Source organism: Enhydra lutris, unplaced genomic scaffold, assembly GCF_002288905.1.
Source record: "Enhydra lutris kenyoni isolate GAN:26980312 unplaced genomic scaffold, ASM228890v2 scaffoldscaffold46, whole genome shotgun sequence".
Taxonomy (NCBI): domain Eukaryota; kingdom Metazoa; phylum Chordata; class Mammalia; order Carnivora; family Mustelidae; genus Enhydra; species Enhydra lutris.
In genome coordinates this window covers 16,702,844-16,721,342 of record NW_019154130.1, presented here as the reverse complement: position 1 = coordinate 16,721,342, position 18,499 = coordinate 16,702,844, and the positions used below count along the sequence as shown (strand labels likewise).

Here is an 18,499-nt window from a genome sequence, read left to right as displayed (position 1 = left end):
GACAGGGAAGCCAACCTTACAGGGGAGAAGCCAAGGGCCGGGCCCCAAGATGGGTCACAGAACGGCAGCAGAGGGGCTGTGCCCTGTGAGGGACAGGAGTGGGGAGGGATGGCAGCCCATGACCCTACCTGTCTGGCTCTGAGGGCCACTTTGCAATGCTCACTCTTGCTCAGCTGAGTGAGCTCGTTGAGGATGGAGGTCAGCTCTTCCGACAGGGAAGGGTCTGGACCACAGAGCTCATCCTTGAGGGGACAAAGACAGAATCCAAATGGCTTTCCTCCACCAGAATGAAACAAGCCAGCACTCACCCTCAGCTGGGGGGTGCAGGTACCCCAACAAGCCAGATGGCTCCACAGCTCCCTGGGCATCCCTGGCACAGCCTGATAATCACACCCATGCCCTAAACACCCACTTGGACGAAAAATACAATTAAGTCTTTACCTATATCACTATTAATAACCAGCTGTTATCAGGCAAGCAACTCCACACTTGACATTCATTTCCCCAAACCCTCCCACCCTTCTGAGGAGTTACGATATGATTCCCATTTTACAGATGAGGAAACTGAGGCTCAGAAGCAGTGTGCCCTGCCCCCGGGCCACAGAGCATGGGCAAAGCCGAGCCATATCCAAACCCCGGTCTATTCCGTCCTCAAGGCTTCTAACTCTTTCCTGCCTGACTTAAGGGTTTGACAGTTTCAGAGAACAGTGAGGAGGGGGACTAGAGTTGGGTACAAACAAGAGTAAGGTTCACACGGGATGCTCTAGTGAGGGTGGTAAGCCACCTTCTGGGAGTCCCCAGGGGGAGAATTCTGGAGACGTCAAGGGCAGCTTCTTACAGAAAAGAGGATTTGGAGTTGCAGAAGAGGTAGAGGGACTGTGGTTCCCATGAGTATCCCTCCTCCCACTTTGGAACAAGGGACCTTTTGGCTAGAGACCAGAGGGCTGTGAGCACCTGGTCTGCCCTAAATGCAAGCATGGCTTGGGAAGGGCTCAGAGCAGGTGCTCCCCAATACCTGCTAAAGACATAACAATGACTTGCTGGGAATGGGAACACTCCAGCAACATGCCCCCGCCCCTGCCCCAGCCCAGACTATTCTCCAAGAAGTCACCAGATGGGGGGGACCATGGGTACCCCCATGAGCCTGTTCTGTTTTCATGATCAGAACATTTGTAACGCATTAATATTTCACACTTGTACACAAACACACAAGCCTGTTTGTGCTGAAGAAATCACATAGTTATTCTAAACTTTCTCTCCCTTCCCCAGTGTGATTTGCTTTAGAAACTAAGTCCCTCAAAGACTCAAACAATTTCATTTCCAAGTAAATATTCAATTAACAAGTATTTCCGGAAAGTCTCCTAGGCACCAAATACCATCAAATGCAAAGAACTCATCATTTTTAACAAATGGAACCAAGAGAGCCAAAAGAATAATGGATCTTGCCACACATCCCCCAAACCACACCTGGTACATCTTCAGCCCCCTTCACTAAGAAGCCCCAAGCAAGTGTCCTAGTTCTCCGGTCTGGGCCCCCCTCCACCAGGCTGTCCTCTGGTATACATAATTTTTAGCACCTTCCTGCCCAGAAGAGAGTCAGTATGTACACAAAGAGTAACGAATAGCAGGATAATCCACAGCTCTCATCCCTGGCCTTTGAATGGCGAGCAGGTGCTAACAGAAAACAGGCATACCTTGCTTTACAAACACTCAGCTGAAAAAACCTCTATCCAGGGGAGGTATTTTGCAAAGTATTATATACAATTTTAGCAGTGGCCTTTCCTGCAGAGTGGACATCTCTTTAGGCATAAGTTCCCAATCATGGCTGCATGTTGCAATCCCTTAGAAAGCCCTCCCCCTCGCAATTTAATTTTGAATAATTTCAAAAACTACATAAGAATTAAGGATCAGTTGGGGCTCCTGGGGGCTCAGTCAGCTGAGCATCCAACTCTTGATTTCTTCTCAGACCATGATCTCAGGTCCTGGAATCGAGCCCTTGGTTGGGCTCCACACCCAGCGGGGAGTCTGCTTGAGGATTCTCCCCACTCTCTCTAAATAACACTCTCTGCCCCTCCCCCCCAACACTCTCTCTAAAATAAAAAACAAAATTTAAACAAAATTAAGGATCAATACATTGAAAATCCCTATACTGATGATCCAGATTCACCAACTGCTAAACTTTTACTACTATTATCACATCTACTTTTCCTCTGGTAAGCATGCACACGCACACGCACATATGCACGCATATGCGCACATATATGTTTTCTTTCTTTGAAAGTCAGTTACAGACACCATGATCCTTCCCACTAAGATCGTACCTCAAGAAAAAAGATCTCTTAGCTAACTAAAGAGCCATTAAAACACCCAAGAAGTGGAACATTAAACTGATAATATATAACATACAGCTTGCATTTGAGTTTCCCATTGGGAAAGCTTTCAAAAAGTATTAATGCCTGGCCCACATCCCCAGAAAGCCTGATTTAACTGACCAGGGTAGGGCCTGGGCATCTGTGTCTTTTAAAAGCTCCCCTACACCTACCCCGGGAGATTCTCATGTAGAGCTAGGATTAAGAGATCCTCATGTTACCCTAGATTTCAAAATGATTCTTTACAAAAATTTCAGTATTTATGAATCCATCTTGTTAGGGTGTTAACTATCCTATAGGCCCAAGCCCAAATCTGGCCCACTGCCTATCTTTGTAAATAAAGTTTTATTGGCACACAGCCACACTCACTCACTTATAGATTGTCTATGACTTCTTTCATGCTACGACAGCAGAGCTGAGTTGTTGCAACACAGGCTGTGTGGTTCTCAAGATTAAAATATTTACTATCTTTACAAAAAACAAAACAAAACAAAACAAACAACAACAAAAAAACACCTTCTAGCCCCTTCTTGCTATAAGCCAAGTCCACCTCTCTCTTAATCTCTCTTACTATCTGCGGAGTCTACATTTTCCAAGGGGGCCATCAGGAACCATATCAAGGAAAAACATCTTTACCTATAACGGACGCTAATTATCATCTAGTAGGAAGAGAAATAAGAACAAAGAAACTCTACACTTCTCCAAGAAGGGAAAATAAAAATCCTCCCACAAGACTCAGAATCCAATTATTGCCTAGTAACTCACTACTCTGGGGCCAGGCCATGGGTTCAAATCCCAGCTCTGCATTTAGAAGGTGGGTGCCCTTGGGAAAGTGACTACTTCAACTCCGTGCTCTGCCAAAGCGAGTGAGAACAGGATGTGCATTGCTTGCTGTGAGAATTAAATTAGTATTTGTAAAGCATGTTAGGAGTGCTTGGTGTCTGGTAGGTGCTTTGTGTGAATCATGATCTCCTGCAGTGACTCAAAAATCCCACCCCCTGCCTGGTTTTATAAACAAAGCTTCATTGGGACACAGCCACATCCATGTGTTTACATTGTACAAGGTCAGGACTGAGCCAGTATGAACCAGCAAAAGCTGGAATATTTATACTCCGGCCCTTTCCAGAACGTCTGTGGATGCCAAGCCACTCCCACAGTGAGTACAGGGCGCCCTTTCTTGCTTACGATCAACATGATCACCAGCTGGTTCTTCTTGGCCACCTGTGCGTGGGAAAAGATGCAGTCCAGCACCTGGGACATGTCTGGCTTCAGCTGCTCCCTGAGGTTGATCACACACTTGTCGTAGTGAGCTAGAGGGAGACAAAGGGGTAAGGCTCAGGGCCCTCCCGCCCTGTGGGCTTGTCACCAGTGCTGGTGGCAACTCTTGCCTTGTTGGAAATGGTGCTCCACCCGTAAATATCTCCGCAGGAGGTCCAACACCACCGCCTTCATGTAGCCTCGGGTCCCGCTGCGGTATCTGGGGAGGAAGGAGAGGCTGCTTGAACCATCAGTTCCACTTCCTGGGGCACCCGCGTCTACAGCGGGGCTTTTAGGACTTCCAAAAGGAGAAAAATAGTAATCCAGTATCTGGAGGCTATATCTCCTAATCCTCAAGGCTGGGAGCGATATGTGAGTCGGTTCATTTGGATGCACTCTGTAGGCCAAGGACAGCAGTGACTTGCCCAAGGTCATACATACAGCCAGAGTCCAAGTCTGAGCATTTGGATGGCTCCTGCCCATCCCCAGAAAGAAAGGACAGGAGGCTGAAAAGGGTCAGCCTTGCATACACAGTTGATACCAAAAATGATCAATTAACCATCCTAGGTATAAAGAGAGCTTGAAAGATAATTAAACGAAACTTGGAAGATGTTTATCGATAGATCCCTGTGTAAATTTCACTTCCTTTTTAGAAAACAAATTTTAACCTGGATGTTTGCTAAAACATTCTAAATCATTTCTGCATGTAGGAAACTGAGTTTCCTAAGTGATTTAGGACATTGAGTTTTAAGGGCATTAAGACCAGTTTAACCCCAGAGTTACTGACAACAAAAGGAAGAACCTAAAACATGCATTTATTCAAATGTGATCTTAAAAGAATACATAGAACGGAGCTTTGAGGGGCGCCTGGGTGGCTCAGTCGGTTAAGCATCCGACTCTTGGTTTCAGCTCAGGTCATGATCTCAGGGTCGTGCGATCAAGCCCTGCATCAATGACGGAGCCCTGTATCAGGCTCCATGCTCAGTGGGGAATCTCCCTCTCCATCTGTCCCTCCCCCCACTCACGTGCATGCGTGTGCTCGCACTCTCTAAAATAAATAAACCTTAAAAAAAAACAGGGGGAGGAGTCAAGATGGCGGAGAAGTAGCAGGCTGAGACTACTTCAGGTAGCGGTAGATAGCTTATCTAAAGATTGCAAACACCTACAAATCCAACGGGAGATCGAAGAGAAGAAGAACAGCAATTCTAGAAACAGAAAATCAACCACTTTCTGAAAGTGAAATCATTTGGTATTTGTTGAGAGTGTCTCTGCTTTGACTTCTCATATCACAGCCCTGTTTGGAGGACAAAATATTCACTGAAACTATTATAAGCTGGTTATTAGAATGCTATTTGACTAATTGAAAAATCTTCATAATTCATGCAGAAAGACCAACCTTTCCCTTCATGAAAAAGAATTCCATATTCATTTAATAGGAAATGAACTATTTAATTAGGAAATTTAATATATGGTTATTTGCTTTAAATTCTCTGTGAGTCAGTCTGTTCAAAGACTTCAAGTGAATTCTTGATTATTCCAACAAAGGGAAAACTGGCACAGATATTTATCCAGTGAGACTGGGTTCAAGTTCCTCCAAAGAACACTGGAAAAACTATCCTTGGTACAAGTGTAGCAGATTGCGGTGGTTCTCAAAATGCGGCACCTGGATCAGCAGCAGCAGCGGCACCTGGGAACTTGTGAGAAATGCAGATTCTTGGGGTGCCTGTGTGGCTCCGTGGGTTAAGCCTCTGCCTTCGGCTCAGGTCATGATCTCAGGGTCCTGGGATCGAGCCCCACATCAGGCTCTCTGCTCAGCAGGGAGCCTGCTTCCTCCTCTCTCTCTGTCTGCCTCTCTGCCTACTTGTGATCATTCTCTCTGTCAAATAAATAAATAAATAAAATCTTAAAAAAAAAATTACCCAAAAAAAACAAAAAACAAAAAAACATTGCTGTGATATTTATGTTTAACAGAAAAATCTGCTAGGGGATTGTTCATTTTCTTCTAGGTGTTTCTCTGAAGCTAAAGTGTGGGTTTAAGGTTAGCGGCCAAAGAGTTCTGGGGAGGGTCTTCCCTCCTAGCCCTTGGCTGCGAAACTCATTCTTCGTGGGGAATCCACACTAAGACTCCCTTCCTTGGCTCAATCCTATATAGGCAGTCTGAGTCCCCATGAGACAAGGCACTCCCTGAAAAGAAGGGCAGTCTCCCAGGGCCCTACTTCTCTGTGCCTCTGTTTCCAGCACATGGTGACCGTGCATGTACTTCATCTCCTCCAATTTCAAACTGTTTCAATTCTGTCTTCATAAGCACAGCTTTCCTATGAGGTAGAGTTTTCATACAATAGGGTGGTTCTTCTTGTCATCAGAAAGGCTACTCAAAATACAACTTCCTCATCAACCCTCTTCAACAGTGATTTCAAAACCACAGGATAATCTGTAGAGTCCTTGATGGCCTATAAAATCACCACATCCCATGGTCCTATAGGCAAAGCTACCACAAGGACTCACCGTGTATCGGCACTTTAGAAGCGTTAATCCACTCATAACTCAGAGTGACTAATTGTGGGTGAAGGGTTTTTATTCCCATTTTACAGACTGGCAAACTGAGACCACAGGAGAAGAAAGCCTTGCTTGGGGTTTCTGGGGTTAGGAATACCTATGCCAGGATTGTAATCAGGGTCTCTGGACCCCGTGCTCTGTCTCTTGGTTGGAGCCTGCCCTGAAGAGAACCCCAGAGTGCTGTATTAGGGTAATGCACAGACAATGAATGTGAAAACCGCCCCACACAGAGGGCCAAAGACTCACCTCTGGACAAGCTGCACAATGCTCTGAGTGTTCATGAAGAAGACCTCCCGTTCAGCCTTCCGCTGCAGGGTGGCCGCGTGGCAGTCTAGGATGGTGGCTATCTGGATGGGGACAACAGGACAGGCCTGGCCACTCATAACCACACTATCTGGTCACCATGCAGGAGTCACCAGGACGACCCACCCAAGGCTCATTCAAAATCTGAAAATTTCAGCTCCAAAGCCCTCTCTGGCCACCTGGAAATAGCTGTTCATCCCGTTCAACACAGTGTTTGACGAATCTGAGCTTAGAATGACATCAGTCCCATAAAGACCCATGCATTATTCTTCTCCACAAATACGAACAGACTGGGGGAAGGAATGCAGTTTGCAACCCCAGGGAAATTGAAGTGGGCTGGGTCGGGGGGGTCTTGTTTTTATAACTAAATTTAGTGTTATGAAGCATACTGTTTTTGGCAACACAAAGTATTTTTAATGAAAAACCTGTGCCAACAACAAACTCCTAAAAGGTCCAAATAGGCACTTTTCTTAACCGGGGTTCTTCAGAGTTTTATCAAGATATAATTTACATATCATAGTATTCCCCTTATTCATTCATTCATTTTTTAAGTAGGCTCTATGCCCATTGTGGGGCTTGAATTCATGACCCCAAGATCAAGAGCTGTAAGATCTGGGGCACCTGGGTGGCTCAGTCGTTAAGTGTCTGCCTTCAGCTCAGGTCATGATCCCAGGGTCCTGGGATCGAGCCCTGCATCAGACTCCCTGCTCGGCGGAAAGCTTGCTTCTCTCTCTCCCACTCCCTATGCTTGTGTTCCCTCTCTCGCTGTCTCTCTCTCTCTGTCAAGTAAGTAAATAAAATCTTTAAAAAAAAAAAAAAAAAGCTATAAGATTTATCGACTGAGCCATCCAGGCACCCCCGCCTTTACAGTATACAATAAATTGAGTATTTTTCAGTATAGTTGTGCAACCATTTACCACTATCCAATTTGAGAGCATTTTCACCACCCCAGAAAGAAACCTGATAACCAGTCAGAGCTACACCTGAGCCCTCTCCCCCAGCCCCTGGCAACCACTAATCCACTTTCTGTCTCCATGGATTTGCCTCTTCTGGACACTTCGTGTACACAGAACCATGCAACGCGTGGTCTTTTATGACTGGCTTCTTCTGCTTAGCACGTTTTCAGGGTACATCTATGTTGTGGTATAAATCTGCATTAGATTCCTTTTTATGATGGAACAACATTCCAAGCTCTAGAGTGGTTGACCTCCAGGAATGACCTGATCTATGCTGACCGGCAGATCTATGCTGACCCACAGCTCCGCAAATCACAACCACGTGGGTGGGGGCACCATGATGGTATGCGGCCCTTCCAACCAGAGGGCAGAAGAAAACTGACAGAGGAGGTTCTTCCAAATGCAAATTACCTTGAAAATGCTTGATAAAGCAACACTCCCTCCTCCGCAAAAAAAAAAAAAAAAAAAAAGCACAAAATCAGGCCAACATAGAACTCTTAGAGATATGTCATACTACTCTGGAATGCTTTCCATTATTTAAAATTATTCTACATACATAGGGCCCCAAGATGATCACCTTACAGATACCGGAGGAAGAAAATCAGAGCTACAGACTAGCAAGAGAAACCAAACACCCTCTGCTTCAGCCAGAGTGCATTGGGGGAAATGTTCCCTGTATTTGTACCAACTGCTAACTCCTATTCTGAACCCGAGTTTTACGGAGTAAGGCCCCATAACTGTGTTCATCTCAATGACTTTGGGGAAAATGCCGGGGTTCGGTAGCAAAGGGCTCAAAAGGAAATGCTCCCTGGGCGCCATCTTCGGTGCTTGATCAGAGGCCATGGCGGCCGGAAATGGAGCTCCCAAGGCGGAGCCTGCAGGCCCCCCAGTGAGGCCGGGGGTGGGGGGACACGCACCTGTTGGCTGGGGAACTGGCACAGCACTGAGGTGATATTGCTGGCGTACTGAGCCATCACCCTGCGGACAGACTTCTCCACGGGGGCAGGGATGCAGCCAGACACGCTGGTCATGATTTCCTGCAGTTCCAAGAGCGGCAGTGATGGGTGCCGGAGGGTCATCATGAGCTTCTGCACCCACTCCTTCAGCTGAAGCAGGGACCAGAGCATTAGCTGGACGCCCTGTGTGGGGGCATGGGCACTGCCACGCTCCACAGGGCACCCGACACACTCAACCCATCCAGACCCAGTACACAAGGAGCCAAACATCTACACCTGGCAGCCTCTGGAACTGTCCTGAGTGGAATGGCCCCCTGACTCCAAGGGGAATGCCCAGTTTCCCCCACACCCCCTTCCCTCTATGCATCCAGACAGCTGGCATAGTGTGGGAACAGAACAGGAGGCCATGTGAAGAGCTAATGTTTGTGGACACTTTCCACTCTAAAACATTTATTTGTATGTTCTCTAACTTCCTTCACTAAAGACCTCAGATTTCATGGCATAAACCCTCCTGGCTCTTCACACAGACCAGCACACGTGTGTAGAATACACACCTGTCCCTTGCACGTGACTTACCTTTGTGCTAAAAATGGGCTCCGGCAGACAGTAGCCACTCATGACGTTGGTTAGGTTTTCTAGGACATTGTGGAAAACCTGGTGCAGTTTCTCTCCCATGATGGGTAGAGTTTGCTGGGAAGGGAGCTTTCCTGTGAATGGCTTGGCCTGAGGAGACACAAGAAGAACCAGAGGTCAAGGACACCTGCCTCTTGAGAGAGACAAGAGAAACAGAGGAGGGAGGCAGATCTACCAGTACAGTGCACAATCTAATTAGGATGATGCCTGAGGGGAAAAGAACAAAACCGCCTATAAGAACATATATTGGAAAGTCAAAATTGCTAAAATCCCACTTCATGTGGGTTTCCCAAACCTCCTCCATTGCAAATGCCATAGTCTATTGTTATACACTCCTAGTCATTTTGAGGAAGTAAGATCCTTTTGTTTTGCTCTGCTTTCTAATCAAAATTATTTCCCTTGTTTTCCTTATTTATTTTAGGTCTTTACTGAATCCCAAAGATAAACAACTAGCAGGATGGAAATTTATGAAATTCTCATGCAAAGGTCCCAGCTTTTTGTAAATCATAAACATTTGTCCTTAGAGAACAACAACAACAATAACAACAAGCCCACCCTCAAGGGGCAACCTTGACCCCAGGAGCCTGTTTATTTATTTATTCATTCTACAAATGTCCACCAAACACCTATTATGTGCAGCCCTGGGGCCCAGGAGCTTTAGGATGAGCTACTCTTCTGGCCCAGAACCCTCAGCTCCCTGCCCCCTCCCCTGTCCCAACCCTGTGGGCTCATCCCGTCCTTCGAGATGAACTGGAGGGTCTCCTTCTCCACAATCTGGTGCTGGCTTCTCCTGCTGGGCACCCACGGGGGGAGGGGTGCAAGGGCAGCCCCTCTTACTGCACTTACAGCGCCAAAGGACAATCTTGTAGGCAAACATGAACCAGCAACCAGGGACTGGTGGCTGGGCCCTGCCTCCTGAACCTGGCATGGGAAATGGCTGCTGAAAGGAATCGCATACAGGCACACACACCTTTCTGGTGATCTGAAAAGGCTCAGTCTATTTCTGACTTTGGGAACCCACTACAGAGAATACTGAAAAAAATGAGAAGGAAACTGACAGAATATTCTGGGAAAAAAGAGGCGATCTGGTTCCTTTCTAAATGCTCCCCACTCTGGGCACAAGTACTAGCTATTACAGAAAAAAAAACACAATATAGGCACGAATGAGTAGCTACCTCTTCATGCCTTGCTTAGGAGGGTGTAAACATTCATGTATTCAGCAAGACCTGCTTTCTTCTGAGGACCCTGTATGCCCCACGCACTGTGCTAGGCACGAAGAATACAGCGATGAACAAGAAAGTAGTCCTTGACCTCAGAACTCCCAGTTTCATGGGAAAACTTAACAATTAATTATAAGAATCTAAATTGGAGATCGCCCTGGAGCTTGACTTCAGGGCCATACATATTACTGATACTCTGGTACCCCCTACCGCTGGTTCCAAGGACAGGCTACTGCCCCCACAGCACCCGAACCCCTGTAACTATGTGCCTGCCCTGTTTTAGGAACTGGGCATCCAGCAGGGGCGAGAACGACAAAACACACTGGTCTCTTCTGCTTCCCACTTAGCGAATGCCCAAAATTATACCAAAGGGACAATCAGTGAGACACCTTGTCTGTCTCATCATGAATGACAGTACCAGGGAGAGAAGGGTAGCAGGGCAGGAGGCTGGGACTGCAAGGTCAGGTGTGTGTGTGTGTGTGCCATTTTGTAAAGGGTGGTCATAAAAGGGGCCTAAGGGGATGAGGCATCTCTACATGATACGCTAACCTGAATGAGTTCCTGGATTTGGGCAAAAACTACAGGAATCATACAGTTAGTGTCCTAACACTAATTTTGAAAGTTAGGTTAATAAGGTGTAATTTAGGGGTGCCTGGGTGGCTCAGTGGGTTAAGCCTCTGCCTTTGGCTCAGGTCATGATCTCAGGGTCCTGGGATCGAGCCCCACACTGGGCTCTCTGCTCAGCAAGGGGCCTGCTTCTCCCCTACCCCCACCCTGCGGCCTGCCTCTCTGGCTACTTGTGATCTCTCTCTCTGTCAAATAAATAAATAAAATCTTTAAAAAAATACATTTAAAAGTGTTCTAAAAGTCTCTAGAAACGGGTGGCAGTATTGGTCGCACAAGAGTGTGAATGCGCTTAATGGCACCGATCTGCACTTCCAAACAGTTCAAATGCTGAATTTTGCATTGTTTCTCTTACCATTTAAACATGACCACTAAGGAGATCTGAATAATATATGGACATCAGTGAGTAATAACGTATCAATATTGCTTCATTCATTATAACAGTATTAGCTACTCCTTGTAATTATATGCTAATAACTCCATATTACAGTATGCAGCCTGAGTTTTACTCTGGGTGGGCTGGTGAGCTGCAGGTGGGAGGGGTGTGAGCAAAGGGTAGGCGGGCTTCTGTACCCATCACACTGGCTTCTGAGGGCTCACAGAGGCAGGACAAGAGCTGGGAGCGTTCAGCCAGCTCCGCTCCCAGAAGTGGCAAAACAGTGAGCACTCCTGAGCCAGCCAGGGCAGCTGCGCTGGGGTGCAGCGTACCGGGTGCACTTTGGAAGGGTCATCGAGCTCCAGCCTGGCCACCACACAGCCTGCTTCCAGCGCGGCCCCCGGGCGCTCAATGTATTTGATCCGGCCACTCTCCTGCACGTTCAGGGTCATGATCATCTTCATTACCTGTTATGCAGGAAGGAAAAATAAGATGAGCCCACCGGGACTGGCTTGTGTGTGTGACAGCACCAGAGTCATCAGAACTAGGACTCTGAAGCAGCCGGTGCTTGGTCATTTAAACACAATGATTCCCTGGGCAGAGTTCAAGTGTAAAGGACGGAGGGAACTTGCATTTGCCAGAAGCCTGCTGTGTGCCAGGCTCAGGGCTGTTCATGAATGATCTCCACCTGCAAAGCCAGCGAGGGAGGCAGGTTATTTATTGTACCCATTGTACAGACATGGAAACTGATCTGTATTTGTAAAGTAAAGCCCCTCTCTTAGAAATACTGTTAAATCACATGTGGGGGTGCTTCAGACACACATTCCTAAAACATGGTACATTTTGTGACCAGCTCTTTTTTAAAAGGCAGTGAGAAAACCCTCTGGGGAACCTCTGGTGAAATAAGAATGTGCTCCCTCTAGGGTCGCCAGCCCCTTTAACTGGCCTCTCCAGGCAGGAGTCCACGTGCGTGGACATGATGCATTTTGTTACTGTGGTGTGGGCTGCAGACACTCAGCATCGTGCTCCTTTTGCTCAGCAGGTCACAGCTTGGGCACCTATGACAGGCCTGGGCTGGAACCCCAGCACCCACCCTTCACTCTGTGACCTCCAGCAGATGCCTTCCCCTCTCTGAACCTCAGTTTCCCCAACTACCGAATGGGGAAGAATGACCATCTCACCTCATAGTGCTCTTATAAGGGCCACTCAGGAGGAACCTGGTGCATGGCAGGAGGCCGGCTAGCATGAGCTCCTACTTCCGCCCAACTTGCACTGTCATCGTCATTTTCATTGTTACTGACCTTGGCGGCATAGAACGGAGGCCCGGTGTGAACCCTAGCTCTGGGGGACCTTGCATTCCGTAGCCTGCCTGGGCCCCATTTCTTTGTGTGTGAAATGGGGATCCTATCTGTGCCCATCTGCTATGATTGCTGGGAATATGACAGAAGGTAATTAAACAGGTAAAATGCCTAGACTAGCACCTGCCACGTGGCAAGCACTGTGTTAAGTGTTGCCTTACAGCTTTTGAAATCACCGCCATGGTTATTATTAACCCGTCCTTCCTCACTCGCACGGAGGTGTACACTTTTGAGGTTTTTCCCTTTGGATACTGCAGAAAATTGGAGCTGAACCCCATGCCCCGACTCTCTGAGGAATCGACAGATGGTAGCCCAGGGGAGAGGTGAGGCCAGCTGGCCCGGGGTGCAGGGGTGCAGGTGCAATGCGGGATGGTCCCTCCTTGGGGAGCGGGGTGAAGGGGAGGCCTGGCTACAGCCCCAACCTGAGGGCCGGCTCTGTACTCACCTCCATGTCGGCGTAGCTGCTCCCAGCCTCAACATGGCCCCCGTCTTCCACTGTGTACTGTATTAGCTTCCCAGCCGAAGGGGCCCTCAGGACCGTGGGATCGTTCTCCTTCTCAAACACGCAAGTCTTGTTGCCGATGGTAATACGGTAACTGGGAGACAGAAGGGGCGGGTGGGTAGCTGGGGGAAGACCATCAACCCAGAGTGCCCATGTCTGGCTTTTGACAACGTTGTCCCCTTCCTGACGGCAGCCCAGAGTGTCCCCCTCCCCCCACCATGTGTGGTCTGCGGGATTCCACTCACCCTGATGCTAGCATCTGACATTACCACAAAGATACTGGGAATGAGTGGGATGTGCAAAGGGTATGACCCTTTTCTGGCTGAAAACCAGTTCCTTTTCCTGATACAATTCTAAGAGGCTCAGAGAAAGCCACTGATATTCTCCAAGAAATATTTACTGACTCTAAGGCTTCACCTTATAACTGAACTGGCCAGAGTACGTCCCAGGAGGTGGGGGGTTTGGGGGGAAGTCTATGATAATCTTGAATATTCTTGGCAGACAGAACATGGTTAAAAAGAGGTAATATAACAGTGCTCTGGTTGGCATGAATCCAGTCTGCCTTCTTTCAAAACTTCGAGGATTGGGAAGGGAGACAATTCTCTAAGTGGAGCTTTCCAGGCATGGGGCCTGTGGTGCAAACCACCCCCCTCCCCACCATCCCCCAACCCTGGCCTGATTCTCCTGGGCTGGAGGGGCAGAGGAAGTCTTGGCTGCCCACTCAGCCCGGCTGGACTACACTTCACTGTACAAGTTCAAGTGTGGTCAAGTGCACTGCAAAGGGAGGGGCTCTGGGGGAGAGCTCATGATGCCTCCGTGCTAAGTACTTCCTGCACTTATGCATCCTGCATTTCGCTTATCCAGGTGCACAGTGATCAGTCCTGCTCCTTCTGCTTGCTCGATATGTCATGTTCACCAGCAGGCTCCATGAGTCATGACCGTGGTCTTATCCCAAAACCTTGTCCTGTGCCCGGTACATCCAGCCCTAACTGGAAGGCTGCCTCTCCTCCAAGCCTGAGCTCAGACGACTGTGGGCGCTGCAGCTCAGACAAGGAGCAGCTGACACGCTGTCGTACACCTTGCAGGCCCTGGACTTGGGAGTCACGGCCCATTTGGCTCTGGACCCTCCCACATTACCAGAAGCAGGCCTCTTGGGAACCTTCCGAGTACGTCTGCCAGCTTTGAGGTTGTCCAGCCAAGAGACTGTCCTCTCCAGGGGCCCCAGAATCTACTGGGGAAGGTATTTTTCTAAGACCCTTGGGCTGCACAGAGCTGGCTTTATATCTTTGAGCCCCGTGAGAAAGCGTGGCTCTGCGTCATGCCCCTCGCCCCGCCCCCTACATACCTGTCAAACTCTTCTTTCATGTAGGTAGTATAGCTGTTACCATTATAGGACAGCAGCAGCCCCCCGTCGCTTAGCCGGTGGGCATCGATCTCGATATGACAGTCGTTCATGATGAGGATGAACATGGTCAGAGATTGCCGGGCCACCTGTGGGGACAGGTTCAGTGTCCCTGCCTGAAACCAGGAGACGTGCTTGTCCCTGGGCCCCAGGGCACCGTCTGCCCCCACACTACCACCACCAGGAGCAAGGGCTACGGTCCATGGTGGAGTGTACCCTCGGGGAGCAGCTGATGGGACCACAGTCAGCGTGCTGCACCTGTCCCACAGCAGGGCTAGTGGCCACCGTCTGTGGGTGCAGCCCAGCCTGGTCATCTCCTGCCAATCACATGCCCTTCTCATTCCTGCCTTTACGCATCAGCCCCAAGCAGGGCCCCCAGGAGCAGCAGGGAAGGTGCAGGGGTTGGGGTGGGATCTCACCTTGGATGAGACAGCCCTGGAGACTCCACCAGTGACCAGGACTCTGCCCCCCCAGCCCAGCTCTGCCAAGGGGCACACAAGACCTTTGGGACCCTCAAGAGAGGCCAGGTGGCCAGGCCCTGGCCTCGGCTCTGCATTTCGATCTGACATACTAGCCCTGGATTCATTCTGGGTGCTCTCTCTCAGAAAACAGATAGCCCTAAAGAGCCCTCGACCTCTAAGATACATATGTTGAGAGGAAAGGTCCCAAGAAACAGAGGAATGTTTATTGCAACATTATTCATGGTAACAGTAAGACTGAGACACAAACTAGCTATTCAGCAACCTTGCAATGGAATGCTCTGGACCCCCACTGTCAAATAGAGCTAGGCTGGCTATTTACATGTAAATTAATTTAACTTAAATAATGTATAGAATTCAGTTCCTCAGTGCTCAGTAGCCCCCCGTGGCCACACTGGAAAGCACAGATACAGCACATTTCCGTTCCTACGGAAAGTTCCATTGGGCCGTTGGCTCTAGACACCAAACTGATATTAAGAAAACTGTTTAGGGGCGCCTGGGTGGCTCAGTGGGTTAAAGCCTCTGCCTTCGGCTCAGGTCATGGTCCCGGGGTCCTGGGATCGAGCCCCGCATCGGGCTCTCTGCTCAGCAGGGAGCCCGCTTCCTCCTCTCTCTCTGCCTGTCTCTCTACCTACTTGTGATCTCTATCTGTCAAATGAATAAGTAAAAAAACAAAAAAAAAAATCTTAAAAAAAAAAAAAAAAAAAAGAAAACTGTTTAATAACATGGGAAAACTTCAGGCCATGATAATATCAAAGCAGTAAAACAGTATTTGCACCAGGATCTCAACTTTGCAAAGTCTGTGCTGAAACGTTCATGGGGGTTCCCTCGATGTTTTATGCTTTTTTTGAAAATTTAAAATTTTATACAGTAAGCATGTGTCACATTTAAAATCCTGCTGGGGGAACCAGGCCCCCTAAATAGTCAGGAAGCATGGATGGGTAAAGAGGAGTGGTTTCAGAGCAGGGCCTCATGGAGAACATACTTGTTTGACTACATCGGCCCTGAAAATCCCCAAAGCTGGAAGGGTAACACGTGCTCAGTCATCTTAAAAATAAAGTAACAGAACAAAAAAATTCTGCCTCAAAGGCAGACTTGAGTTCTATGTTATCTTTTCCCTCCCAAGAAGGAGGCCTTAGCTTCTTGGGGACACTTGGCCCCCACGGGTCACCCTGACCTGGACCCAGGGTCTGATCCTGTGCCCACACATCTCAGACACGCTGATATTCTCTCTGAAATGACCTCAGATGCCCCAGGAAGGGTAATGGGATTCTTCTGACAGAGCACAGCAGCACCAAGTAAACCGCCCGGGAAACCCAAGGTGGACCAGGGAGAGATCCGAAAGCCATACGTTGACCTTTGGTGCAGACACACAGGACACAGCTGGCCTCATGGCCCCTGGAAATGGAGTCACACACTATGCCGGCTCAGCAAAGGTCCTGCTCATGCTTGGTACTGAACTGGATACTGTGCCCCCAAATTCATGTCCTTCCGGGCACCTGGGCATGTGACTTTATTTGGAAATAGTGTCTTTGCACATGGAGTTAGTTAGATGAGGTCATCCTGAAAGAGGGCGGGCTCTAAATCCTGTATGAGCGGTGTTCTTCAGAGCAGAGACACACAGAGGAAGACAATGTACACAAACACACACAGACACACACACAGAGAGAAAAGGTGGCCATATGAAGCCAGAGGCATAGCTTGGAGTGACGGTCTACCAGCCACGAACACCAAGGTCGGCCCCACAACCACCAGGAGCTAGGAAAGCATGAAACAGATTCTTTCCTGGAGACTTCAAAGGGCCCAGCTGACACCTTAATTTTAGACTCTGGCCTCTAGACTCGGAGAGAACACACTTCTGTTGCCTGAAGCCACCGGCTCATGGTTCCCTGTTACTCAGCCCCAGAACCCAAATACACAGTCCCCTGTACACCGTGTGTATTGCACAAGGCTACACATGCCCAAGCCCTAAGTGCTTAGGTTTCAAGGGCATGGGACTGCCTGGGGAGTCCCAGCACCCAAGCAGGAGCAAGTCCACTCCAGAAAGAAAAACTCCCATCAGCCTCCAAAATGCTGGAGACATCCGAGAAACCCAGGGTCTTCACCTTGAGGATGTACTTAACACCTCCATAAATTAATTCCACATCCACGATGTTCAGCAGAGAAGCTGCAGGAAGGACCTGGCCCCTGAAAGAAAAGAGACTTGCAGTCGGCTGTGGGAATGAACGAGAACACTAGGGCCACCCTCTGGATTTAAACTAATCACCCAGCTCTTTGCCTTGCCTAAACACCAACACATCTGGCTGTATTTAGAAAGCTAAATCCGATGGAAAGGCAAGGAATGTGACACTGCTCAGAACTTAAGGGAACAGCACTTGCTGAAGGGTGAGAAATTTCAAAAGGGCTTTCCAGGAAGCAAAATCCTTAATGCTCGTTCTGGGAAAAAATTCCCAATGTGGGAAGGAAGGCGACACAGGCATTGTGACTCTATTACTCTGCACAAGCATAACAACCCGCTCTAACATCTCTTGCCTTTCTAAAGTTGTTTTGGTAGCTTTATTTGCCTATCACAGTGTCTCTAGGGGTGATTTCTGCCTCTACCCCAGGACATTTGGCCATGTCTGGAGACATATTTGATTGTGGTGACTCCTGGTGGAGAGATGGGGGACTCCTGCTAACTTCCCACAGTGCACAGGAGAGCCCCCACAATAAAAAAATCAGTCAAAAATGTCAAGGGTGGGGACGCCTGGGTGGCTCAGTTGGTTGGACGACTGCCTTCGGCTCGGGTCATGATCCCGGAGTCCCGGTATCGAGTCCCACATCGGGCTCCTAGCTCCATGGGGAGTCTGCTTCTCCCTCTGACCTTCTCCTTGCTCATGCTCTCTCTCACTGTCTCTCTCTCAAATAAATAAATAAAATCTTTAAAAAAAAAAAATGTCAAGGGTGCTGGGGCTGAGAAACATTGGCCCATCCTCATGGTGAGCCCGTGGCTGCTTCCACGCTGGTCCACTTCACTAGCCACGCCCGACTCAGGTGAGGGTCCGGAAGGAACATTTGCAGAGGTGACCCATCACCTGCTTTGCTTCTCAATTCACCTCCTCTCTGAACTCAAGTGCTATGAAGTACCTTACACAAGTCAGCATGACTAAGACTACAGCCATGTGCCTGGGGCTGGCTGCCTTGAGACCCCCCCGCCCACCAACGGCCTCCTCTCCTGCAGCCTTGGTTCACAGGAGAGGAATTTCAGAGGCAAGCACAGAGGCGGGATTCCCTAATTGCCTGCTGCCTGATTGTCTGCCTTACTTGCCACTAACACACATCCCGTGGAGGAGGGAGTGAATTACCCCTGCACCCTACCTTTCCAGCGAGTGTAAGAAATCCGTCATGCAAGTTCTGAACATCGAGTCGGCCACGTTCAAGGCCCCGCACACCACCCCGAGCATGATATCTGGTTTCTCAGCCTAGAAGAGACTCCGCCCTTCAGTGTCAGTGGTGACCAAGCCCACGG

At 48.7% G+C, this 18,499-nt stretch overlaps 1 protein-coding gene across 1 annotated transcript in view; it reads right to left on the bottom strand.

Annotated features, from left to right (window-relative positions):
• Positions 1 to 18,499, bottom strand: part of LOC111156399 (acetyl-CoA carboxylase beta) — a 98,494-nt gene that overhangs the window by 42,244 nt on the left and 37,751 nt on the right. Inside the window, exons 14-24 of the mRNA XM_022517258.1 lie at positions 18,349 to 18,452; positions 17,097 to 17,178; positions 14,456 to 14,601; positions 13,054 to 13,204; positions 11,583 to 11,717; positions 8,974 to 9,120; positions 8,359 to 8,547; positions 6,429 to 6,529; positions 3,758 to 3,846; positions 3,555 to 3,679; positions 129 to 242 (exon numbers count right to left, since the gene is read on the bottom strand). Of these exons, the coding sequence (XP_022372966.1) occupies positions 129 to 242; positions 3,555 to 3,679; positions 3,758 to 3,846; positions 6,429 to 6,529; positions 8,359 to 8,547; positions 8,974 to 9,120; positions 11,583 to 11,717; positions 13,054 to 13,204; positions 14,456 to 14,601; positions 17,097 to 17,178; positions 18,349 to 18,452 (1,383 nt within the window). The remainder of the gene's footprint in view (positions 1 to 128; positions 243 to 3,554; positions 3,680 to 3,757; positions 3,847 to 6,428; positions 6,530 to 8,358; positions 8,548 to 8,973; positions 9,121 to 11,582; positions 11,718 to 13,053; positions 13,205 to 14,455; positions 14,602 to 17,096; positions 17,179 to 18,348; positions 18,453 to 18,499) is intronic.